Source organism: Hippocampus zosterae, chromosome 15 (assembly GCF_025434085.1).
Source record: "Hippocampus zosterae strain Florida chromosome 15, ASM2543408v3, whole genome shotgun sequence".
Classification (NCBI taxonomy): Eukaryota; Metazoa; Chordata; class Actinopteri; order Syngnathiformes; family Syngnathidae; genus Hippocampus; species Hippocampus zosterae.
This window is the reverse complement of record NC_067465.1, coordinates 16825117-16852524: the sequence shown is the minus strand read 5'-3', so window position 1 is coordinate 16852524 and position 27408 is coordinate 16825117. Positions and strand designations below refer to the sequence as shown.

The 27408-nt window shown below is 43.6% G+C and overlaps 2 protein-coding genes and 1 long non-coding RNA gene across 5 annotated transcripts in view; 2 read left to right on the top strand and 1 right to left on the bottom strand.

The window, feature by feature from the left end:
• Positions 1-11135, bottom strand: part of LOC127616808 (uncharacterized) — a 121420-nt gene extending 110285 nt beyond the window's left edge. The window contains exon 1 of the long non-coding RNA XR_007967195.1: positions 10630-11135. This is a non-coding gene — a long non-coding RNA (uncharacterized LOC127616808). The remainder of the gene's footprint in view (positions 1-10629) is intronic.
• nmnat3 (nicotinamide nucleotide adenylyltransferase 3) overlaps positions 1-27408 on the top strand; it is a 266385-nt gene that overhangs the window by 64468 nt on the left and 174509 nt on the right. The gene's annotated exons all lie outside the window — the stretch shown is intronic.
• The window catches only part of spsb4a (splA/ryanodine receptor domain and SOCS box containing 4a), an 81682-nt gene that overhangs the window by 31556 nt on the left and 22718 nt on the right, over positions 1-27408 (top strand). For 2 of the 3 annotated variants that reach the window (XM_052088569.1, XM_052088571.1), the window contains exon 2: positions 16959-17949. In XM_052088569.1, the coding sequence (XP_051944529.1) occupies positions 17217-17949 (733 nt within the window). In that variant the 5' untranslated portion in view covers positions 16959-17216. Of the gene's footprint in view, positions 1-3126; positions 3316-16958; positions 17950-27408 lie in introns of those variants that run through there. The other variant, XM_052088570.1, reaches the window with a different exon arrangement.

Below are 27408 nucleotides of genomic sequence, written 5' to 3'. Positions count from 1 at the left end.
GGGTTGTTATTTTAGTCCGCAAACTGAGGAATCACGCGGATGAAAGTTTGAGATGGCGGCGATAAAAAACTCACCAAGGTCTACTCATTACGATATTTAAGAAATGGGAATGAGTCTGATATGAATTGTCCAAAGGGCGTATGACTAAACTCACCTGTGACATATGCACAGAACGCGAGCGCGAAATACGACGCGAGGCACGATTACGAGGCAAATTGGTCATTAGATTTGTAGGCTAATCGCTGTGAAAAATATTATGAAATAGTATTGGTTATTGTGGCGGCCCGGTAGTCCAGTGGTTAGCACGTGGGCTTCACAGTGCAGAGGTACCGGGTTCGATTCCAGCTCCGGCCTCCCTGTTTGCATGTTCTCCCCGGGCCTGCGTGGGTTTTCTCAGTATAAATAACACATACCCTGACTGTTCTACTCTTTGAATAAAAACACTTCATTCAAGCGTTAGGGAGTGCAAGGGGTTATGATGGAGGGGTGTTGCAAATCATGAGGACCTGCCAAGTGGTATATATATAGCATTGTTTTATACATGTCCTCGGCTAGGCCTCAGCTTCAAAATCAGTCCTTGGTCCATGGCCTTGGCCTCTGAAAATTTTCCAAGTCCTTGACCTTGGCCTCGGAGGCAAGTCCTTGGCCTTGGCCTTGGCCTCAGGTTGCCAGTCCTTGGACACAACAAGTGTGTGGTGAAGTGTGTAGCCAAATTTTATTTTGATCTTTGGAAAATTAAATGAAAAGAACGAATGTGAATGAATGCTTTGCCACCATTCTGTGGCATCTAAAGGTAGATAAAAAAAAGGGGGCTTCAATGACTCACTTTTTCTCTATTCGTAGTGCTCCATGTCTATCACCTGCTAATGGGGGTTTACTGTGCACTTTATTGTACGCTAGTCTTAATACATCGGGTATTTTAACTTTTTTTGGAGGCTTTAAGTGTCAAATATTCCTGTTCAAGTGGTATATTAAGTTGCTTAAATAACGTAACATGTTTCCTCCTTTCATCAGTTTTTTCCCTTGATGATACAAGCATTGTCTAGTCGAGAGAGAGAGAGAGAGAGAGAGAGAGAGAGAGAGAGAGAGAGAGAGAGAGAGAGAGAGAGAGAGAGAGAGAGAGAGAGAGAGAGAGAGAGAGAGAGAGAGAGAGAGAGAGAGAGAGAGAGAGAGAGAGAGAGAGAGAGAGAGAGAGAGAGAGAGAGAGAGAGAGAGAGAGAGAGAGAGAGAGAGAGAGAGAGAGAGAGAGAGAGAGAGAGAGAGAGAGAGAGAGAGAGAGAGAGAGAGAGAGAGAGAGAGAGAGAGAGAGAGAGAGAGAGAGAGAGAGAGAGAGAGAGAGAGAGAGAGAGAGAGAGAGAGAGAGAGAGAGAGAGAGAGAGCGAACGAATGAGAGAGCGATCTATATAGTTGGGTTGAGTTCTGCTTGCATACACGCTGAATTATGCTCCTACACTTGCCCGAGAGGCAAATATTCTGCTTCTTTTGTGTGTGCCCTGGCCTTCAGGGAGGCGGTGAGGTGAACACAGGCAGACAAAACAAAGAGATTCGATGAAAAGTCACTAAGATAAATGTCGAGACAAAGCTGCACAATTCGAACTCCTTTTTGCAGAATAGACAGCAGAGATGCCTGCGAGTGGTCTTCTATCATCTTTCTGTTGTTTTTATTTGAATATTTGCTTTTTAAAAGGTTCATATCGTGACATGGATGCTATTTGTTAGCCCATGCATTTCAGTTTGCATTGTGTGTTAGCTTTAAGCTAGCTGAGACAAAGCTGTTTCTGTAAGATGAAGTACTTGTGTGGTTAAATGTACAGCGTGTGTAATTTTGTATGTCCACTTTTACAGAAAAAAAATCAACTGACAGTGTGAATAGTACAATATACAAGATGCAGTTTGACTGTTTTCTTTTTATTCTTCTTTTTTTAAAGCAATTACATGCGCTTTTTCAAGATTAGTTGTAATTATTGGGCTAATTGTCCTTAACTATAATAACCTAGTCTGATGAAATGCATTTTCAGTGCCGCGTGCTGGTCTCGTGCAGTGGCACGTGTCACCATGCTGTTTTCGTATACAAGCAAGAAGGCGCGGTTGGGACTTGATCCGATCGGTCGTTCAGTTTGAGCTCTTTGTAAGATGGGAGGTTGGGGGGAGGAAGGTGAGACGGGTGTTCCTCTTAGCCGCCTGCTGGCGACTCAGCTTGATGAGATCACAGGGGGATCAACTTTCACCTCTCTCTATCCTGCTCATATTTCTCCAGCTCTTTCTAGTTTCCTCCACGTTACTCAGTTTTCATTGTTGTGAAGGGGACCAAAATAGTCATAAACCACCAGATAACGTTTCAGTACCATTAAATTGGTATAAGTTGCAGGCTCAACAGTGATTCATCCGCTCCATATAAAAGTAGGAATGGAACTGGAAGAATATGAAGCATCTTTTCTGAAGCAAAGCTTGTCTTGAAGCTAGAAACAGCCACACACTTCCCCCTTTGTGTGATGTGCATCAAAATTATACAGCGGAATATACATTAAATTTTGTCCGGCGGATCATAATTAGCGTGAGGAACGATATGAAATGAACAAATGAAAATGCCAAAAGAATAAAGAGCTAGCTGTCTACCATTGCTGTCCTTTGTTTACAAAGTTGTGTTGGTCCCTGTTGAATTCATTGGGCTGGACCCTGTCCCCCTCCCTAAGATGACACATCATTTATGGAGCTCATGCATTGCGCCTGATCACTGTTTGTTTTTTCTCAAGCTGAACAATTGCACCATAAAGGATTTCTCTGCTTGGAAGCAACCAATGGATGTTGTGGTTACCTTGACAAAATTCTAGATGTATTTCACAGAAAAAAACAAAAACTGGCATCTTCGATCAGGGCTTCAAAACTACTATACCGATGCCGATCATCCGTCAGTACCACAGCGGAGCTCCTCGTGATCATGGTGCTTTGGGAACACAATTGTGAGTAAAGAGTGTGCTGGGGGAAGGTAAGCAAGGGGCTAGGAAGAGGTCGGAATAAGTAAAAGTCTCTGGACAGATAAGCTCCAGGGAGGGAACCATAGAGGGAGGGAGGTGGAGAAAAGCTCCACGGAGGGGAACCATGGAGGGAGGGAAGAGGAGAGTGCCCGGCTGGCAGGCCGGCTGGCAGAGAACAGAGGGAGTCTCTCTTTTCTCCTCCTCTCTCCGACTTGCTGGCTGCCGCACGTCTTCTTCCTCTTCTGGTCTGCTTGCGTTCTCTTGCCGGCTGGTTCGAGGAGTTGGAGCATGGACTTGGGCAGACGCCGCATGACGTGTGGATGCTCACTGGGGAGTCATTGTAAGCTGCTCTGAATGATGGCTTTCGTTTCTCTTTCTAGAAGTAATAGTAAGCGACATGTTTATCCAGCACCGTAGCTTCCCCCTGGTGGCTTCAAAGTTGTTTAGTGAGCATTATTTGCTTTTTCTGAGGCACACTTTACAAGAGAGAAAAGCTCGCCTGCAAGCTGCCGCTACTTCTGTCACTGTTTGTTTATATTCAACATTTTTTGCCCCTGTGGATGTAACCATGCACAGAGCACGCTTCTACTCTTCCCTTGACCAATCCCCCGTGCGCCCTCTCCTCCCCGCTCTTGGACTGTCTCCTTTAAATGTCTTAATGGCCTCTGGGTCCCAGCTAGCCAGCTGGGATACCGCTGTTTGTGTGTGCGCGTGTGTGTGTCTGGCGCTTTTTTGTTGGCTAGCGTTCCCCCGGTATATCCTGGTTTATCGCTACCTCCCCTACTTTTTGCAGATTTTGAAGCAGTTATTTATTTATGAGTTTATCCAGGCAAGTGCATTGATAGTGGAGTGATGTAGACAGCGTTGGGTTCGATTCCAGGCCAGCACATGTAAATTTCCCGACTGTGAAGGGACACGCCCAAAGTCAAGGCTTCACAGCTGCAGTAAATAGACAAGTCCCAGTTTACGGTTGTTCGGTGTAGTTTCACGTAGTGTCGTAAAATGCCAGGCAGCATTGCGGTCTGCTGGTCATAGATGCAGCGGAATTACAAGCAACAAGAGGCAGAGGATGTCCACAGTAGACATAGCGTCGGTATAAGATCCACTGGATCAGCTCTGAAATGCATCATTTTGCAAACTATTTTCCATTGAATGCAATGTAGAATATTGGGCACATGAGTAAACGTGAACAATATCAAAAACTGTCTTTTTGTAAATACTCTTAAAACTGAGTACAACAGTAAAAGTATGAGTTTCTCAGGGATTGGCTCCCTACTTCTCTTTTCTTTGCCACTTTGTGGTAACATCAGAGTGGAAACAAGCTCAGCATCCTAACAAAACACTTGCGCTACACTTGTGTGTTTTCCTTTTTCTATTTTACTGCTTCTGTTGTTCTTTTGATTTTTTGTTCTTTTGTCTTATTGGTGCTTTTATTGCATTTGAACCCATATTTGTAAATTTGGGGACACAAAATGTGCCTGTAAATGAAACATAAAAGATTACTTATTAATCAACAAATTAGCCTGTGTTAGCCATGTTGGTTAGCCATAGTTTCTGCCTCAGTAGCTGGTCCATAGAATTTATTCCATCAATTGTAGACACATGACCTCTTGCAGCTGGTTGCAAACATTTGTTTTCAAGACAGTGAACATTACATTGATATGCTGACATTTGTCAAAGAGTGTTGGATGATGCCTTTGAAAATGTGATATTGCTTACTTTTTGGGGAAATGTTGTAGTCACTGCGGGAGGGCGTCATGTCACTTTGCGTACACTGTTGAATTAAAAAAGAAAAAAAATCACTGATGGAAAGTTTAAACGGTTCTGAAACATTGCCTTTTTCAAGCCATGGTATACCTTGAAACCGGTAAGCTCCAGTAATAGTGGTTGTTTCCACTGAATAGTTAGTTGTGTGTTGCTCCTCAGTGTGTGTCAAAGTAGCAGTTATATGAGGGTATACGATGAGATAAATCTATGCGCTTTTACATTAACCCAGGGGTCGGCAACAGCGACTCCGGAGCTGCATGTGTCTCTTTAGCGCCACCTAGTGGCTCCCTGGAGCTTTTGAGAATGTCTGAAAATGGAAAAAGATGGGGGAGTGAAAATGTATATTTCGTTTAAGTGTGGTTTCTGTAGGAGGACAAACATTCTTAATATTTTACAATGCTGTAAAAATATGTCATTAATATTACATTTAAAAATTTCTGTCAACGGAGATTTGCATAATAGCCTGCGACACACGTTTCTATTGGCATATATGCCAGGCAGGTGGGTGTTGTAAGAATAAACGGCGTTTCATGTCCAATTCACGAGGGAACTGACAAAGAATGGCAATCTGAAGGACCAAGAGAAGCATTTTAAAACGTCAGCTACGAAAATTAACACGCGGCAAAAGTGTGTGCCGTGCCTCCTTTATCTTAGCCGCCGTTATGGCTATTGCTCATTATGTCATGCGTGTGTAAAAGCGTGCGTTTGCGTGCGTGTGCGGTCACGGGTCGATCGCGGGAGCATGGTTGAGCGAAAAATAGAGCTTTGGTCAAAAAAGGTTGGGCCTCCCCTGCTCTACAGGATGCACTGCAGGGAAAAAAAAACGTTTAATCGGGAAGGCTCATTGTGTATTTGTAGCCAACTTAGTCATTTTGATAGCAGGCTAAGATAGCTATAGATAGATATATATAACCTTTTCCCACTGAAATTAGTGGGTAGTAGTGATCCGTGGCGACACACAACCAATTGGCATTTTGTCCCTTTCCCATTGACCAACAGAAGGCGATTCTGCGCCCCCCCTCCCCCCACGCCCCTTCCACCACTTTGCGTCTGGTTACGTCACTACGCTGTGATTGCGTAGATGATAGTGCGACAGATTTCTTGACGGTAAACATAGCAACATGCAAGCGAGTTTTTTTTCTTTTATCATGCATCTTACCGTCCTCAAAATGGTTGAAAAGCAGCGGAGGATCAACTCTTTGCTACTACTGAAACAGCTTAAGGCGTGATCGCCGAGCTTCGTAGTGGGAACGTGCTATATACGAGGCCGATGACGCGCGATGTTTTGACTCATCACGTACCACCCTGTCATCACGTAATTACCAGTTAGTCCTGTGTGAGGCTCTCACACTGCAAGCAAAGGCGATCCGAGGCGATCACGAACCGCCTCCGATGGCGTGCTGGTGGACACGGATCGACACTCCTTTCCCACTGCCCAAAAAAGCATGTTTACTCGTGGTTTTGCAGCATGGGTAATAGATCCATACAGCGTGTGTCGCCTTCTTTCTGAGGCTTTTAATTTGTTGCGGCTCCAGACACATTTGTTTTTCGTTTTTGGTCCTTATGGCTCTTTCAACATTTTGGGTTGGGGACCCCTGCATTAGCCTGTCTATACCGTTTCACATTACACTATACGTTAGCATTGAGCTAGCTGACTTTCATTAGACGAAATGACATGATTCGGTTGAATGTTGTTTAAATATTCTCCTTTCTTCAACTTGAGGAACAAATAGACAGCGTGAAGCAAGCACACTGCACCTCTTATTTGAAGCAAGCACACTGCACCTCTTATTTGGAGAAGGCAGGCACTCGGAAGACTTTAAAAAGTGTACTTTGAGAACTTGAAATGTTTTTTAGCGTGTGAAAGAAAGGGTTCAGATCGTCTCTCAATGTCATATGGATTTTCACTTTATGCGGTAGGGCCCGGAATTTATCACCGTGATAAACGGGGTTTCACTGTACCGAGGGAGCTGAAGGTTGCCGGAGAAGTACTCCAAGATTTCCCCCGCTCTCATACAGTAATAGGATAGATCCTGCTTTCTATTTTTAGCTGAGACACTCCAAGCACTCCTAATCTGACAGCCTGCAGTAGCGGTGTGTTTAGTCTGTCCGTGACTGTTGGGTCGGCACGAGAGGATACGTTTGTGTAGTCCGTCCTGGCGAAGAGAGATAGTAGCCCTCCTATCTGTCTTGATCCTTTTTTTTTTCAGCCACTGACCCGCGTGTCCCCCCGACCGTCCCCCGGATCCCCTCCCTCTGATATTGTTTTTCGTCTTTGTACTTGTCCCAAATCCATACAGGCTTCCTCCCCCAGCAGTGTTTTTCATGACTGGCCCACTTAAGCATTGTTATTCATCTCTCCGGCTCCTTTCTTCTCACTCGCTGCCTTTCTCTGGCAGCAATTTGCCAATGAAGTGAAGGTTTTTCAGTATCGCACCATGATGAGTGTCAATAGGGGTGTTCACATGGCACACATTTGCTCCGGCGCTGCACCGATGTATTTTATTGCGATATATTTTGCACCCCAGCAAATTGTGTGGAGCGTTCACACCTACAAAGCCGCTGAGCGTGTCTGCACCGGCACAGCGTCGGTGCGGCCCCACTTGCGTTCACACGGCAGTTTTTGCTGCGGAGCAAAACGACAGAAAACAAATGAGCTGTCGTGTTGGTTCTTTTTAAAACGTATACACAACTCAAGCGACTACTGGACAGGCACGTCCTTCTCCTTCTCGGTCTCCGTGCCTTCTGCTCGAGAGTGACCGCCCCCGAAAACGTAAATCAACGATGACTTCAATGACACTCAGAAAAGCAAACACATCATGCGGCAAACAGAAAATCAAGAGAGGAAATCACAAAATAAATTATATGGGGGGCGGGGGGTTGTGAACACGCAACAAAGGAACAAACTAGACAAACAGCTCCGAGACAGTCCAGTCTCCTACAAAAGGAAAGATGTTGCCAGCCAAAACTTGTGTTGTTATTAAACAAACACATGACAGAAGTCCGACAGAGCGCGAAAGCAACACATTTTCGCCGTACGTAAACTCTTCACAGGCATTTGCTCTGGAGCAAATTTAACCCAGTTGCGTTTACACGTGCAAATTTACACCGGTGCTGCTTCGCAAAAAAGCATTTGCTCCTGAGCAAATTTTTAAACCACCTCCCTGAGGTGGATCACATTTGGTCCGGTGTAAGCTGTTTTCCGGGGCTACGCCGGAGCTAATTTGCACGTGTGAACGCTGTACGGGGGCAGCCCTGGCGTAGCACCGGACCAAATCTTGCCGTGTGAACACCCCTAATGTGTGTGCTGTTGCCGCAATGCCTGTTCCACTTTACATGCAGCAATTTTGGAGAACACCGTGGGGAGTGAGAAAAGTGTGTCAATCGTGAGACGACGTGAGCGTTTGTGTGTGCAGCAGTGCCTGAGGTGCAATCATGTCAATTATCACGTACCTAATTGTTAAATTCACTACAAGATGTCAGAGTGAATTGGTTGTTTTATTCATTTCACTATACTACTTAAGGCCTGATCTTTTTCTTTTAAATCACCAAATTATTTGAGGCCATGAATGAATTACTTATTACTATTCTGCAGTTGCAAAAAACAAAGAAAAGAAAAAAGAATGAATTATTCAATCTTAAAGTTTACCTGAAATGGAATTTGAGTCCTTTCCTTGACGTGGCAACCGTGGAATACCTACATTAGTTTTGAAGCATCCTGGTTGCTTGCTGACATCAATGCTTCAGAGTTGTACAAACAATATTGCTCATCAAAACCATCAGTCACTATTTATTTCAAGACGTACTGTTGTAACACAGAGGAGTTCTTTTGAACACACATTTTTGATGACCTACTTATCGACTTGATTTTTTTCCCAGCCTCGTCTTTGTGGCTTGCAATTACACATTTGATTGCTGATGAGTTATCCACCACAGCGGCTTGAAAATAGATTCTGCTTTTATTCTAAGACTAAAACAGACACCCAATAGTTGCTCACCTTAAACCAGTGTTTCTCAATAGTGAATCCCCATCCCCCACCCACCCAGTGGGGCGCGAGGCTCCATCAAGGGGGGGCAGGTTTGACCTCGGTGAACATGCTTTTTTAATCTATTTACTGTCTTAAAATAATGTGCAGTCACACCTCCACTACGTTAGGGGGCAGTGGCGCTCTCATTGGCAGAGTTTGCGCAGGGACCATTCTAAGGGAGGAAATTAGATGAGGCGTATGTAGGACTTGGGTTCACTGTGACTACGGTGGCAGACGAGGAAAGATTGGTGAGCTTACTGTGTTTAAAAATGTTGGTTCCGGACAGCATGAAACAAAAACATTTAAAGCGCCACTTAAAGACATTACACCCCAATCACGCTGATAAGCTGCTAGAGTTTTTTTTCCAGCGAAAACGTGCCGAATATTGCCAACAATCATGCCGCTTTGTGACTGCTACTTCAGTAAACTGAAATGCAGGTCCTGGCTACACATTGAGCAGGAGCCAAGAGTTGCTGTGTTCTGCTTCAAACCTCGCTTCGAAAAGCTGTGCATTGCAAAACATGCTCATTGTAGCCATTAATCCAGAAATCATCTTTGATTAAAAAAAAGGAAAAAAAAACACTATTCATTTTATATATTTTTGTTTTGCTGTTTTTTTTAAATATTGTGCTCCAGAGAAAATGTTGGTGATTAGTTTGAATCCATTATTAGTTATTGATTCGATGATTTTGATTGATTTTCAATCAAATGTTTATGAAAATCTCTCTGGAGAATTGAGGAAAAATTGTCTCAAATTAATCCGGATATTAGTTGACAACATTGAACGAAGACGCGTTTGAGTTTGTTGTTTTGCTTTCATAAGCGTAGCCACGTTGAGACACTAACACTAGTAACGGGAAAGAGATTTTCGTCTCTTTATAAACACACTCGCTAAACCCCACTGGAAAGACGCGCTTGCGTACATGTTCGCGCTGAAGCGCGCTCAGCACGCAGAGAGCAGCGGACTATCGACTGCTGAGGCTCGCTAAGCTTGAGTGGCGTCGCCACAACAGTAATACCCTCGCCTTGCATTATCATGGCCTCGCCATATCTCGGATATTTTGAAATTTCGGCAAGAATGGAAGCCACAAAGGGTGCACATGTGCACACAAAAGGAAGATTAATCATTGAATGTCGAGTATTTGAATAGCGTGTGTAAACTAATTCATGCGTGATTGGCCAGGTGTGTGCGTGCATGCGTGCGTGCGTGTGTGCACGTACAGATATATATATATATATATATATATATATATATATATATAATTTCCCCCCCGGAATTTTCAGAAAAGTCAACTTTCATCTCTGTTGATTTTATGTAATTTTATTTTTCAGTATCGTATGGTTTGACACGGTCAGTCAAAAAATATTTAAATTAAGGATTTAATGTAATTTTTGAATTTCAGATGCACTTTAAATCTTTTCTGTTCCAGTTACTAAAGCTATTCTTTCTTGAAAGTTGGTCCGTATTTCTTTCTTTTTTATTCGCTTATACGTTAATACAATTTTACAGACAAATGATGTCTGCGAGATGTTTTACTCTTCCTGGGGGGGCATGACAGAAAATTGAGAACTACTGCCTTAAACAATATACTGACTGCAAGTTAATCATTAAAAAAAAGAAAGAAAACTACATCTGCAGTGTTATACACACACACACACACACACACACCTCTCTCTCTTTATTCATTCATTCATTCATTCATTCATCTTCCTAACCGCTTGATCCTCACTAGGGTCGCGGGGGGTGCTGAAGCCTATCCCAGCTGTCACCGGGCAGTAGGCGGGGGACACCCTGAATCGGTTGCCAGCCAATCGCAGGGATCACAGAGACGAACAACCATTCGCACTCACACTCACACCTAGGGACAATTTAGAGTGTTCAAACAGCCTGCCATGCATATTTTTGGAATGTGGGAGGAAACCGGAGCACCCGGAGAAAACCCACACAGGCCCGGGGAGAACATGCAAACTCCACACAGGAAGGCCGGAGCTGGAATCGAACCCGGTACCTCTGCACTGTGAAGCCCCTTTAAGGACCGCCATGTTTATCTGCTGGTTTCTATGGAAACCGACTTTCGACGGGTCTCGGTTGGCGCGGGGAGTTTTGCTGCTGTTGGTGCTAATAAAACAATGACACACTCTCTCTGAGAGCGAACGTGAGAAATTGTCGCCTTCTTCGCGTTGCAACAATTTCCACAACATCTTCATTTATCTAGCGCTTTCACAACAACTGCAGCTGTAACAAAGCGCTTAACAGAATGGTTAACATAAAATATGGTAATATAATGCAACATAACATAAGGCATAGACAGTCATGCAATCGTAACCACTCGTCATACGCCTTGTTGTTGAAAGCAGATCTATATGAAAGTGTCCTTTTCACCATTGGATCAGAGACGTCATGCTCAAAACGTGCATGGCATGTCTGCTGCAAGCGAAGTTTGAAAGTAAACAAGAAGCTGACTTGTGCCTGGTACGAGTCGTTGGCTCTCACCCAAAATATGTTTTTTGTCCTTCAAGGGGCACATTTGCAATTTGGGAAAAACTTTTTTGCAGGTCAATCTCAGGGACCTGAAGCAAGGCTTTTATCAAACAATAAAAAAAGACAATATAACAAATGAACAAGTGGTTTCCTTTTTTCTGATCCCATTTCTTTTCTTGAACTCTGTGAAGAGCAGCAAAGCGTATTCTCTTGTAATCGCTGTAGTGCTAATAGTCTACCACATGGGTCCCCAAACTTTTTCCTGTGAGGGCCACATAACTTTTCCCTTCCCTGATGGGGGGCCGGTGTCAGTTTATAACAGAAAAGGTGTGACGATCGTAGAGGAGCTTAAAAAAATTATAGTTTTCCAGAAAGCCACACATAACCAAATAACCATTTACAGGTTCTTTACAGAAAAAAGTCAGGAAACAAATAATAACACTATTCATAAAATAAATGATAGCTAAATAACCCTCTCTGAGTTCTTTACAGAAAAAAGAGGAAATAAATGATAACTAAATAACTCTCTCTGGGTTCTTCATAGAAAAAAAAGCCATGGAACATTAACTTTCTGTTGTGCCATGCACAATCTTAACAGATAAAAGTTCAGCTCAGTTGTCAGAGCAGAATCTCTCTGACACATACTGTATGAGCAGTCTCTTAAAGTTTTTGTGTTCCTTTCTTATAATCCTTTTGTAGGTTCCAGTAGGCTTGTAGACACCGCTGTTTGCAGTTAGGGGTTTTTTGGGGCGTTCTTAACACAGTGACAGGCCATTTTGACCCGAGGACAACAGGAGTGTTAGAGGGCCAAGTCAAATGTGCTGACGGGCCGTATCCGGCCCGCAGGCCGTAGTTTGGGGACCACTGGTCTACCATGACACTATCCATTTTTCACACCTCTCAGCGGTGACAAATGCTTGCAGCATCCATGTCAGTGTTCATGTGTTGTCTAGATTTGAGTCCATGTGATGTATATATTTAGTTTCATTTCCAGGGTAAATGAGAAGAATGGGGCCGTTTTAAAGAGGCCATTCCCAGCTCCAGAGAGGACCAGTGAGTGGGAGGATGTTGCGGATGGAGTGAGTTTGAGCAAAGGCCATGGAAATTCTTTCAAGTCACTTTTAATCCACATGACATGGATAGAGAAGAATGTTTTATTATTATTATTATTATTATTATTATTATTATTATTTTGTGGCTGCACTGTGCTATGCCGATTTGCATGCAGAGTTTGTGACAAGCCTATCTACGTTTAAAGGGACTTTTGTTGAAAAATCCCTCAATCTGTGAGGTACTTTGTGGTGGTCACAGAGTGTGTGTTTCCGGCATAGAGCTGTATGTGTAACTGGATGTATACCTTGCTTCAGCAGGCTGCATGCTGATCATGCATTGACCGCTGCACGACGGGAGCCGGAATGCTCGGTGTAAGCCCATAGATCATCATTTGGAAGTATTGATAGGGTATAGCTCTTCACGGATTTTGTGATACTGTACAATAGTGAGGCAGGGAGATGGACCGATTGGAGTGAAGTGGAGAGGAAAGAAAGTGTAGAAACTCAAAGTGTGATGGCGATCGCTCTGGAACTGCCTAATAAGTACAATGTGTGAACACCACTTCTTTTCATCAACCCAATGTCCCGGTTCATATATTCTGACATGTTGTCAGCAGCCAGACGGCTCAGTTTACGTCTAGCTCCCACATCCTCAGCCACCCAGGGATTCCCTCAGCGGGAATGAATATCGGCAATGTAGAAAGGATGGCAGTTTGTTTAATCTAGGGGCGTGCAGCTGTTGCCGCAAAGAGACCTGACATAAATGTGTGCGCTTGTGGTCGCATGTGAGGTCTGTTTATACTCAGTCTGGCGCCCCGGCGCGTTCCTAGGAGTGGAAACGTGGAAGAAGTGACCAGTGAATGTGAATCATTTTTCAGACGTCACTGGAATTAGTCAAAGTTGAGCAAACACAGCATGACGGTGAAGGTTCATGCTAATGAAGTTCAAAGATGTACGAGGCAGTATCCCCATAAAGTGCCGTTGAGATGTTCCCACTCAACTTCATATCCGCTGTAATACCTGTATGTACTGTAGATGTTATGCTGTTGAAATACAACCCCCCTACCCCCACACACCCCAAAACAAATGTGATATTACAACCGGTGCCATCCAGCTGATCAGATCTGTGTGCGTGTCAGTGTATGTCTATATATATAATACAATACAATACATGCTGATTTATATAGCGCTTTCACAACAGCGGCAGCTATAACAAAGCGCTTAACAAAACAGTTAACATAAAGTAAAATAATAAACACAACACATTACATAAAACACGGACATGCGTGCAGTCCTAACCACTTTTCCGTCACACGCTTTGTTGTTTGAAGCAGTTTGAGATGAAAGAGAAGAGAATCAAAGTGTCCTTTAACCAGTGGATCAGAGACGTCATGCTCAAAATGTGCACACGTCGGCTACAAGCTAAGTGTCAAAGTCAACAAGAAGCTGTAGCATCCATTGACGAAAAAAGAGATTGCTTCATTTCTCCTGTCCCATGGAAATCCATTTCAATTCCAAGCGGCGACTCTCGGTTCCAAATACGCATCGGCGCTCTGCGCCAACGCTCCTCTCTCCTCATCCTCAACTTCAGCAGCCATCCATCCAGCCGCACCAACGCCGACTGTCCAACAGCGCCGACATAGGCACTGAACAAAACTGGGTTGTGAAAAATGCTGCCCATTACAGGCGCAAAAAACACAAGTGCCCCAGGTCTGTCCAGCACCGACAGTCAATGGCGCCGACATTCCTCCCAATCAAAATCTGTGCTGGTACAGGCGCAACCACCAAGCACAGATACTTCTCCTTTGACGAATGTCGTGGCCAAAAAACGCTGAAAACAGTCCATATCAGGTCCACGCGATGAACCGACAAACAACATGTGACAAAACAGAAGACAAAAACACCAAAAAAGAACAAAAAAGCAAGGCTCTTGAAGAGGACTTGCCGAAGGCTGCCTACTCGGGCGCCGTCTTGGAAATAGATAAAAAATATATAGATCGATAGATAGAGAGAATCTGATCATTTGATAGTTCAAAATGACAGAGCGGACATGTTCCCTTTGACAAGGTCAAACTACACACCTAATATGAGGAAAATTACAGAACATTTGTGTCAATATTTATTCTGCAGCCACCCACTGTTTCAGCTTCCTTTGAAGAAAGACAAAGTGCTGCTTGTTTTTCCTCAAAGCACAGTTCCCCCATATTGATCATGAAAATAGAATGTACACGATAAAAAATGGCAAATTTTGATGTGGACAAAAAAGAAAATTTGATTTTATGTAAGATTATTCTACAAAGCAGAGCAGTGTGTGGAACATGCCATGATAATAATAATAATAATAATAATAATGCATTTTATTTAAAAGCGCCTTTCATGCCACCCAAGGACACTCTACAAACAATAAGAAAATACATGATCACATACATCCAATGGCAAAACGATTCCACAATTTAGGAAACGATCATTGCACTGCTCCGTAAGTTATTGAACCACACATACATTTTGCAAGACGTGTTACTGGTCATTACACAAACTGTGCTGCATATCGTCTACATAATATTAAGCACATGCACAGTGAGAAATATAAAATATGAGAAATGTTTCTGGGGCTCGAAGACTAGCTACAGCCCAGTAAAATGACATGACTCTCGCTTATTGTCTAATAATTTCCTATATTGCAATTTCTCCTCCAAGTCACTATAAAAAATAAATCACAGACTTCTATATGCGGAGCACTCATATAGAAAGAATTTGGCGCAAGCAACACAAACTTCATCAACTAACAAAAGTCAGGAACGATCCAGCAGGAGTAGAAACATATATCAACAAAATTGCCCTGATTTTTGTCCTCACATCATTACTTGGTCAGTTGTTCTTCATAGGGCTCAGTCATCTCGGTACCGAGAGAAAAACACACAATGTCCAGTCGACCTGTCTCACATGATCGAATGAATGACAGAGAGGTCGAGAACCAAACGTGAGGTTGGCGGCAGAAGAAAGGAGAGATGTGGTGAAATGGGGGGGAAAAAAGGTAAAAAAGGTAAACAACAGATGGCGAAAAGCATGTTGCTAAGAGATGCGGCAGCAGACGCGATGCCGACGTCGTGGGGTGGGGCATGGGCATGTCCTGTGCATTGACAACCGTGTTGACATGGGGATGGAGGTCAAATGGGACCTTGATGACAGCCCGTAATGCCGAAATGTCAGCCACACACACCAAGTTGCTTTACTCTGGCAGTGCTGAATGTTGCATGCAGTGACCGCCATTAACCCGTCTGACACACACACACACACACACACACACACACACACACACACACACACACACACACACACTCACCCTCACTCAGAGGCAGCTGTCTGCCTTTCCCAGCACTGAACTCGCTCATACTGGGGGTGTCGAGGGTTTGGGCACATGTTTTGGCTACCCGTTGCCATGACCTAATTTACAACGAAAGGGAAAGAGCTTGAGTGAGAAATGCAGAGGGAGTAAGAATGAGAGGCGTGTTGGCCCATGCATTAGTCATGTCAGATGCATATTTGATCCATTGATTTCCATTCAGACTGTTTCTGGCTCAATTCCTTATCTTGTGAAAGAGCCTTGGTCGACGCTCCTCTCGAAAGTTTCAAAAAGTGAGGCCAGTTTTGTTTAAGACTGAAAACATTTGGGTTCATCAGAAGTAGAGACATGCCAGTCCCGATTCCAGGTGTCAGCCGAGACCAATCTTACTTGTCGCCTTTCTACTTTCAGCAAATAGATGGCATGCAATGCTGATAGAACTACACCCATGTCAATCCTCTCAAATGGCCACTACGATGCAATATCTGTGAGCATGTTTTTAAGGTTTAGCGTGCATTATTAGTGTGTTGCTCTCAATACGTGTTTATGTTTTTTCCATTATACCTACTTTGCACATTTACCTGCTTTAATTGACTAAGAAAAGTACAATTTTGTTATTCACTGCATAAATAAGGTCTATTTGTCTGTTCAGTGCAGTACAGGCAACATAGCGCTTTTACTAACTCATGCGTATTGTACAGTGGAGTGCTATACTCACCTGTTGTCCCAGCGACATCTTCCAACTGTTCCAGACAAATCTCAAGGCGTTCCCAGGTTAGCCGGGAGACATAGTCTCTCTAGCGTGTCCTGGGTTGCCCTTGGGGCGCCCTGCCGCTAGGCCATGCCCAAAACACCTCACTAGGAAGGCGCCCTCCATGAGGCATCCTTATCAGATGCCCGAGCCACCTCACTTGGCTACTCTCAATGTGGACAAGTAGCAGCTCAATTCTTCCACCCTCCCGGCAGTTCAAGGGAGGATGGAGAGATTGAAGAAGTGATTAATATATGGCTGCAATTAAGCTAATCTTTTTCATCCATTTTCTCTTGCGCATATCCTATTTAGGGTTGTGAGGAGGCAGAACATATCCCAGATGACTTTGAGCAAAAGCCAGACGACACTCTGGACTGGTCGCTCATTGGGTGTGGTGATATTTGGCTTCGATACTGTACCGTTAGAGGCTTCGAAATGAGCACCCTTTATTCTTGGTAGATGTGTGCAATAGTGTTGCTGTACTTGTTGGTTTCTTGAAAACTAAAAAAATAATTGGATGCCTTTTCTAAACTTGCCTCCTTTTTGTTCTCTGTCAATAGGGTTGGCAGCAGCAACTGTGTTCTCCCAAAGACATTCGGGGCATGAGAGCTGATCGCAGTCATCTTTTGTTCGTAACTTGCTCCTCCTCCTCCTCATCCTCCTCATCCATCTCCCTCTACTGCACCTCAGTGGGGACCTGTCACTTCAGATCCACCGCATTGATGAGGTAACGTTACGCCGTCCTCAGGGTAGCACCCACCTGCAGAAAAGCCGCCCTCCCCATCACCCCCACCCCCACCCCCTGTTCAGTTGTGGCCATGGGCCAGAAAATCTCAGGTGGCATCAAATCTGTGGACGGCCGTGGGGAAAGCGGCGGTTCCCCATCCTACCGGCCCTCGGCTCATGGCACTCAGCACCCAGAGCTGAGGGGCCCTGATTTCTTCAAACCTCCCAGGCTGGATCTCCTTCTGGACATGCCGTGCGCCAGCCTGGAGACCCAACTTCGTCACGCGTGGAACACAGATGACCGTTCGCTGAATATCTTCATCAAAGAGGAGGATAAGTTAACTTTTCACCGCCACCCAGTCGCTCAGAGCACGGACTGCATCCGGGGTCGAATCGGCTACACGAGGGGACTCCATGTCTGGAGGATTCACTGGCCCTGCCGGCAGCGCGGCACCCATGCAGTGGTTGGGGTAGCCACCTCCGAAGCGCCCCTACATTCCGTCGGTTACACTGCTTTGGTGGGGTCAGACTGCGAGTCCTGGGGCTGGGATCTGGGACGCAACCGCCTCTACCATGACAGCAAAAACAGGGCCCACAGCTCATTGCCGTCTTACCCTTCTTTCCTGGAGCCGGAGGAGGCGTTCACACTGCCGGACTCCCTGCTGGTCATTCTAGACATGGACGAAGGCACGTTGAGTTTCATGGTGGAGGGACAGTATTTAGGAGTGGCCTTCCGAGGATTGAAGGGCAAGAAACTACATCCCATCGTCAGCGCTGTGTGGGGCCATTGTGAGATATCCATGAAGTACATCAATGGACTTGATCGTAAGTAGGCAACTCACCTCAAACATAACACTGGTCAGCACTTTTTTTACCAAATGTAAACTTTTCTTGATGCAATTTTTGCACTGATTACAAAACTGCCATTGTTTTTTTCTCTAGCACACTAACTTTTCATCATAAGAATAATAACCAGAAAGGGGCGAGTACCAATACCAGGTATTGGTATCAGGCCAATGGGTAGACTTATTTTAAGATATCAGGTACTTGGGGAGGCTGCTGATCCAAGTCACCAATACTTAGCGCAAAAACAGAAAAATACTCCTCCTCAGCAGTAGTTGCTGCTATACTGCGGCAATTTGACAGATCGGCCAATCATCATCTGCTTGAGGAACAAAGGTCTTTGTTCACAATTTTCTTTCGTTATTGATCAACCATCCATTATCTGATTCACTTAACCCAGGGGTCGACAACCCAAAATGTTGAAAGAGCCATATAGAACAAAAAAAAAACCAAAAAACCAAAATCTATGGAGCCGCAAAAAAATAAAAGCCTTCTATAAAACTTGCAATGAAGGAAACACATGTTGTATGTATGAAGGAGACTGGAGTGCCTCAGAATTGTTTGTTATTCATTCCTTTGTTGTGTGTTCACAAACGCCCCCATAGAATTAATTTTGTTATTTCCTCGCTTGATTTTTTTTGTTTTGGTGCATTATTTTCACTTTTCTTAGTGTCAACGTAGTGATAATTAATTTCCGAGAGGCTGTCTTTGAACGCCTCTCGAGTCGAACGAGAAGAGAGAAGTCGGACGCAGACGTGTCTGTGTTTGTCGAGGCTGTTAAGAGCATAAATAAAGTGTATGTTTAAAAAAAAACAACAACACCACAGCTCTCCTTTTTCGGAGCTGCAACGTGTATATATCTATTTGAGCTATATTAGCCTACTATCAAAATCTTATTCCACTTTCAAACATTTTTTATAAAGCTCCAAGGAGTCACTAGATGTTGCTAAAGAGCCGGTGATACAGGTGGCATATTTCGGAAACGTCATAGCTATAAATTACAATGCACGGTAAAGTTCGCATTGCTTTTTACACTCAGAGTGAAAGACAAAGAATTGGAAAAATCTCCAAAATCTCAGGTGCAAAAAAAAATAATAATAATAATTCGGATATTTTTTCAATCAGCATAAAAAATACTCTTAGGGACACAAAGCCATGTATGTTTAAAAAAATTGTGGCTGGCTAGTGAGCCACAATGAATTGCTCGATCTCTGGATAATTTTCAGCTTCTTTCACCTTAGGCAGCTGGCCAAAATAAAACCTTTCCTCTCACATGAACACTTTGAGACAGTGATTCATGCCTTTGTCACATCCCGGCTCGATTACTGCAATGCCCTTTACTTTGGAGTCAGCCAGTCCTCCATTAAGCGCCTTCAGCTGGTCCAGAATGCCGCTGCTCGCCTCTTGACTGATACTCGTAAGAGGGAGCACATAACTCCTACTCTGGCATCCCTTCACTGGCTCCCCATTCATTTTAGAGTTATTTTCAAGATCCTCCTCTTTGTTTTCAAATCTCTGAATAATCTCGCGCCACCTTACCTCTCTGAGCTCATCCGCCCCTACACACCTGCCCGGCGCCTCAGGTCTGTGGACCAGTCTTTGTTAGAGGTACCAAGAGCTAAACTGAGGCTCAGAGGAGATCGAGCATTTTCTGTTGCCGGTCCTTCTCTGAGGAATGACCTCCCACTGGACATTTGGCAAGCCTCCTCGCTGCCCATCTTCAAAACCCTCCTCAAAACTCACTTGTATTCTTTGGCGTTCGACTCAGCATGACTTAGATTTGTTCTCGATTTTACTGTTTGGTGCTTTCTACCGCCTTTATCACGATTTGTCTTACTGTTTATTGTTCATGTTAAATCGCTCCATGTACAGCACTTTGTATGCAGCGATGGCTGTTTGAAAGTGCTCTATAAATACTGTTGACTTGACTTGACTTGAATTTTGAGAATGTAGCTCACATTTGAAACAACTACAGAAGAAATCTAGTCTTGTTTTAAGACCATACACAACACATTTTACTATGGAGAACCCACTCGGCTCCAAAGGGCTTCATTTGCTATTGACACTCTTTTACTTGGTAGAACCGAGTTCTTCCAGATACTACAAGGTACCATTCCTAGCACCTGGTCACCCGTTAATTTCAAGGGTGCAGAGTCACTCCGATACGGGTAACATACACTCAACCACTTTTGGTCGCTTGGGCAAACATGTCACTCTAAAATGTGAAGACATTGACTACTCACAAAATGTTATTGATATCGAGCTTTTGTATCTAAAATGCACTACCACCTCTACGGGTGAATTTTGACCGTCTCTAAATCTACATTTGGAAGAAACGTGTTAAAATGTGCTATTTTGGTTTAGTTTCCTACTGTGTTTTTGTCTCAACAGTCTGTACTGTGTACACCTCTTTGTTTTATGAAAGAAGTTACTTCATTGTTGGTGAATCATGAATTAAATGGCCCATTAACTTCAAGAGATGTCTTAAAATGAAGTATATTCTGAAATGTGAATCAGTTCCATCTGTATTTTCCCTTTGATTTCCAATCCAAAAAAATGAATGTCTGCTTTTGTGGGAGCCCATGGAATGTTCTCGAAACATGTCTGCCTGTTTCCTAGCTGGGAAAAAAAGATAAGGGATGGCCCCTTATCTTTTTTTCCTTTTTTTCTTTTTTTCCAACTGCCTTCCCAACCTAAGCCTGGATGTTTTGGTGAAACTGCAGCTGGCCAACTGAAACATGAGTCAGACCCAAAACACAATGCAGCGTCATACTTGAATGTTCCATCTTTCTGATAAAGACTTGGCCGGCTGCTGTGTTAGCACCTGCATTAGCTAGCTTGACTCGAGCGAATCTCCTGCACTACAGGCGGCATTGAAATGGAGATGTTTTTGTTGTTTTGAGAACCATCTGCTGGATTTAAGAGGAAATCGGTGCAACGGGCCTCCTAGGCGAGAGTGCAATGTTGTACTGTAGGAGACGTATGAAGGGTGAAAGTAGGGAGAGAAGTGACAAGTTGAACGGCTCAACCTGACAGGTGTGAATAAGGTGTAAAGTACTGTGTGAAGATATTGGCCAGTGTTAGATAATCTTAAGCAAACATATTGCATCATTGCTTCCCGAAAATGTTTGGTTTAAAAATGTTTTGGTAAGTAGCAGCATATATAATATTCGCCAACAATGAGTCGCTACTTTCGGTGTTGTTTTCTTCTTTGTGAAGTTTGGAAACAGCTGTTGTTCGCCATGCTAGTAAGCCATGTTATCTACCTCGGTAGCAAGTCTAGAATGGCCAATTGTCTGTGCCCATTATAAAAAAATTCAACCCTTTTTGGGGTGAGGGTTTGTACCATAGCAAGAAACTACAGTCCATCCTCAAGCCCCACAAAAAGATTTGAAACCGATCACATTCAGCATGTTGACAATTGTCAATTTGTTTATTTGCAGTAACAGAGTTTATGGCATTGCTGTGTTTGCCTCCGACATTTGCACTTGTTTCCCCATGCCTTTCAAAAACTTCACACCACATTTTTTTTTGCTTCCCTCCAATCTGTTGCCAGCAACCAGCCAAATCATGCCAGGCATTCTAGCTTGGTCACCAACTGTCTCGTGGCAGATTTGTGTTCTCTTAATTAATATTGGACTGTTAAAATGGAAACGCTGGTGACAGTTGCACCATACTAATGTGTGACGTCCATTTGGGGTCTCCATTGTTGTTGGAGAATGAGCCTAATAGACGGGTAGGAAGGAAATGAGCGATCAGCCGAAGGAAACAGCCACAGGATGAAGGCTCTAAAAATGGCCTCAGGGGCTTCTGTTTGAGAGGAAAGAGCATCGACTCCTAAATGCACATGTGCTTGATCAAAGCTGAGCGAAATTGGCACTCACACACAAAAAAGCAATTTCTCACATAAAAGCCAACATACTCACCAGTGGCTGCATTAAAAAAATACTTGTTATGGCCATATCAGATCATTGAGAGATAGTCCCATCACATGAAAAATATTTCCCCACAAATATTCACCGTTAATTTTCACTGATAATTGATTCAGGAAATTGAAATGCTCCATCCTGATTGTTTTCCAAACTAAATCCACCAGATTTAATATGCGAATAAACAAGCTAGGACAAGTAACTGCAGGGTGATTATTTCTCTTCGTTCTATGAAAAATGTTCCATATTTGGCCTAGTGACAAAAAATAGAAATAACTGGGCCAAAGTGAAACTAGTGTGATTTCTCAGCGTGACTTATTCTTCTGTCAGTCAGTTGGACTCAATGGAAGCGTTTGTCATGTATGCAAGGGGAAAAACAACGCACTGTTACTGAGACTGAAACAGTCGTCAGGCAGACTGTGTTCAACTCATATTCAAGAATGTACTGCCATAATCAGGAATCGCTTAACATGTGTGGCCATTAGTGGTTGGAACACACCCAGCTCTGACAATGTTTTGAGACAGCAGTCGCTATTTAGTTGGAGAACTGGGAGGGGTTGTTGGAGTGATGCGTGCCCTCGGACGTCTCGCCTTATGTGTGGTCGATACCCTAACAATAAAACACATTTTTACAGGCTAAAAAAATAATTTCACTGATTGATGTATATGTGAGTTCAGAGCAGGACAAAGAAATTGAAAGCGAGTTAGTTGCTCCAAGTCAATTTGCTGAGTTGAACTGACATCTTCAATTTGGGGTTCAATAAAAGGTCATTTAAATTCTTATTTGTTGGGAAGTGCGAGCTGAAGTGTGAGAGCTAAATGTCACAAAATAAAAACTCAACACATTTAGGTAAATTACCCCAAATTTTATCTGAGCTTGATCCCTGTGAAATTTTGGCTACGTCCACTTTTTTGTGGGGGCGGGGTGTAGTCTGCCATTTATGCACTGCAAGGGTTTGAATACGTTGAATTGTTTTTAAAGCTTGTTTTTATCTGGTCTTGCTATTGCAAATGTGTACCTATCATGGGTGGATCTGGATCTCCGAGATAAACGAGGGTTCACTGTCATTGTTTTTGGCAGCCGACAACCAGAAATTTGAATTTACTTTTACTTATAGTGTTTGTATACTAAAGTTCATTAAAGTTAATAATTTAGTGACCCAATTGTATTTTAGTTTTAGTCCAATTTTAGGAAATGAAAACAGAGCAATTGTAGTCAACAAAATTAATAATTTCATGAATAATTTCATGTAGACAGTCATCTTAATCAATGATTATAGTCAGTGTTTTCCTTCAGCATTAAAACGTCACTGGTTTTTCATTGGTCTTTTATTTGAGAGAATAAAATTGACGAAATAGTCAATTAATTTAGTTATCATATAAATTAATGACTTTTGTTTTCATTTTTGTTTGAAAAAAAGAAAAATTGTGATGAAGTGAATGACAAAAGTTTTTAGTCAATTAAATTAACACTGCTGTGACTTGCTTTTGCAAAACACTCTACGGTGGCTTCTGTCTGCGTTTTCTGCTGCTCTGCTGTCATGTTGGAACAGCCGTCTCGTGTATCAACGTGGTGCTTGTCTTCTCATCTTTCATGCGGCCTCGAGTTATCCATTAGTTCATCTGCTCTCTCAGATAAGGCACATATTCCTTTAATTTCCAGACTCGCCTCCGGGCACCACACCCAAGCGGCAAAAGTAGCCGGCCGGCTACTGCTCGGCCGGCATTGCGGCACAACAGCCAGCCGGACCTCGCGCCGCAGCAAATGTCTGAGATTTGTGGCTCTGACAATGTACTTCGAGAGTCCAACCCTTTGTCATGCCGTGCTACCTGCACTCTCAGCTTTTATTTTCAATTTCATGGTGCTGCAACTTTAAAGGAGAATGGATTGTGACAAAGTCTATCTAAACTTTAGATTCATAGAGCTACACTTATTTGCACAGGGAGAAAGTTGGGAATGAAGACACGCATCCTACACCGCCAAAACGAAGATTTGCAATGTGTGCAAGAAAAGTTTCACCTTCTAAAGTGCAAGGCACTTAGCAGCTTGGTGTCATCTGCTTATGTGTACACGAAGGTAATGGTGTGCTGCTGCTAGGCAACTCAAAGTGAGGCAAGTGGCACCAAAGTGACAAGGGGAGAGCTCCTGATCTCCTTTTAACTCAACATTTGGTGCATGGTGGAATACAAAGAAACCTACAGTAGTTCTGCATTTCGCAACAGAACTTGGTGGGTCAGTCACCCGTCTCATAATGCTGAAATGGGTCAACGAATTGCACCGCCTGACGCGGAAGGCTTTTTTGGTCACCCACAAACATGGTTTAAATAATTTTGGTGGGATTTTTAATTCTTGGATAAGCCATATTCGTTCCATGGCTTCACTGTGTCCTGTGAAACACATGCTATTCTATTCTTACGTCTCATTCTCCTGACCGATACGTATAAACAAGCAGATTCCTTTGATGCTGTGGACGCGCTCTGCGCATCAAGGCTTGTGACCACAGTGACACTCCTCTACAATGAAACCTAGATGGGCGAAAATACCCCCCCTCGTGTGAAAAAACCTTCATGCATTAACACTAGTCCCACTTTCCTGCGCCCCCTACGACGAAAAAAAACCTGTTGCGTTATACGAAATAGTTTTCTCTGCTCTTGCCTTGCGATGAGCTTCACTACAACGAAGTCTAATCCACCAGCGACCTCTACTGCTTCGTTCAGGAAACGGCAACAGCAACTGCCACACTGGTTTACACATGTGCAGTAGTCCAGGAAGTATTTGTTATTGTTTGTTTCACACGCAGCAAGAACGTTGCATTCCTAAAATGGCTACAAAACAGACCTTTGGATGTCAAGCAGCTAAGACAAGAAGAGCTCTGACGCTGGATGAGAGGCGAAAGTGATCAAAATGAAAGACGGAGGAAGCAAAATAAAAGACATTATCCAAGAAATTTATGTAAGTGAATGCTGATCGTAAATTTCGCAATTTCTTTCCCTTTTTTTCTTTCTACACTGACTATATGAAGTGTCAAATGAGCGTATGCTCATACTTATGCACTATTGGAATAAAAATAGAGTACACATACGTTTGTGTGTGCGCATACCAGTGTTGTGTCCAAGGACCGGCAACCCGAGGCCAAGGACCAAGGACTTGCCTCCCAGGCCAAGGCCGAGGACCAAGGACTGATTTTGAAGCTGAGGGCGAGCCGAGGACATGTATAAAACAATCAGAGATGTGTTCCTCGAGCCGGTCCTTGGCCTCGAGGATCGGCTCGAGGACCGAGGGGCGGTCCTTGGTCCTTGGCCTTGGCCTCGGAGTCAAGTCCTTTGTCCTTGGCCTTGGCCTCTGAGTCAAGTCCTCGAATTGCCGGTCCTCGGACACAATGAGGGATTAGAGCCTTGAATCCCTGGTATAAGGACCGCAAAAATCACGAAGGAATCTGATAAATTCCATACAAGGAAACCCATATTAATGGATTAACTCTGGCGCTTTAAGAGGGGTGGGTCTGCCACTGGCACGTAATAGTTAGCGCAACCTATAAAGAGCGGCATCACAGTTAGTTTCAATCACGGTTTGTTGCGTTCGCGATTGGCAGTTTGAATAACGTGTAAAGCCTTTCTGTAACAGTGATGTCTTTTATGTTGTTATTTTTGCACAGTCGTCACGTTTGATTGATTCCAGTTATGTTTGCTGAATACTTTCTCATATTTGGAATAATGAATATTGAGAAAACATAGTTTGAAATCATGGTTGATTTATTCGTTCATTCATCTTCCGAACCGCTTGATCCTCACTAGGGTCGCGGGGGGTGCTGGAGCCTATCCCAGCTGTCTCCGGGCAGTAGGCGGGGGACACCCTGAATCGGTTGCCAGCCAATCACAGGGCACACAGAGACGAAAACCATCCACGCTCACACTCACACCTAGGGACAATTTAGAGCAGTGGTCACCAACATGGTGCCCGCGGGCACCAGGTAGCCCGTGAAGACCACTTGAGTAGCCCGCCAGTGCCTGGACATTGTGATTTGCTAGTAGAAATTATGATTTAAAAATGCAAACATTGGCAGTACTGTGAGACATTTCGAAACACGATCAAAGTCTGACAATTTAAATCATCAAGTATTAAAAATAACACATCCTCATATTATTGAAGGTATTTTGGACAAATATGTTATTTCAGACGTGTATCAATTTGGTAGCCCTTCACACAATCGGTACACATGAAGTTGCTCTCACCCTCAAAAATGTTGGTGACACCTGATTTAGAGTGTTCAATCAGCCTGTCACGCATGTTTTTGGAATGTGGGAGGAAACCGGAGCACCCGGAGAAAACCCACGCAGACCCGGGCAGAACATGCAAACTCCACACAGGGAGGCCAGAGCTGGAATCGAACCCGGTACTTCTGCACTGTGAAGCCGACGTGCTAACCACTGGAGTACCGGGCCGCCATAGTCGATTTAATTAATGATTATTATTATTGTGACGTTCAAGTTATTAATTAATGTAGTATTAGTGGTAGTGGTAATAATAGTCGTACTCAGAGCATAATTTTCCCACGGGACGCACAGTTCCAAACAATGTGCGGTTTTGTGACGCAAGTTTTCTCAGTCACAACAAACAAACAAACAAAAAAACTACGGCAAGCCTGAGGATTTCACAGTAACAATCGTTACCGGTAGCGTGCCGTTTCCGTGGTGTCATTTTCAGGGTACTGAAAAATAGTTTAACTATAAAAGTCACCGCACTTGAGTTGACAATAAGATAAGATAAGATATCCTTTATTCGTCCCACACTGGGGAAATTTACAGCCTCCAGCAGCAAGAATGTACCGTATTTTCACGACTATTCGACGCATCGTACTAATGGCCGCAGTCTCATTAATGGGTGACATTTCTGTATTTTACACATACACAGGACGCATCGTACTAATGGCCGCAGTTTTACAGTGGTAAAATATACGCCAGCTTAAACATACGGCATGCATGCGCGCACTCTAACACGTTAGCTTGAAGCATACGGTAGCATGCCAAGACATAAAGATAAGATAAAAACACGTTTTTAAAAAGGCAACGAAAGCAGAACTGAGTTCGGGTGTATTTTATTTAGCCATCGTACAATGTTCTCACGTTTATCGATCAATCATCACCCAGAAATCCATCAAAGTCCTCATCCTCTGTATCAGAAGCAGAGGACTGCACATCTCAGTTGTCATTGAATGCATCACATGCTAGTGTGAGTTGCTACGCATTGCCGAGCGGAAAGAAGGAGTAGCAACAGCAAAGTCAACATTTCTCTCGTGTGAAGCTTTCCCACATTTGAAAGTAAAGAACAGAGCGAAACATGGTGGCAGCGCGTGTGTGTGTAGAAAGAATTGAACAATTGTGCAAGTACCGTAATCCATCAAAAACGCCGCGTTCCCTCTCGTTGTTGCGTATTGTGGCGTAACTCGCCAAGCGCTGCCTCTCACTCTTTGTAAAGTTGTGTTTGCCACCGATCATCCATTGTTCCCATGCC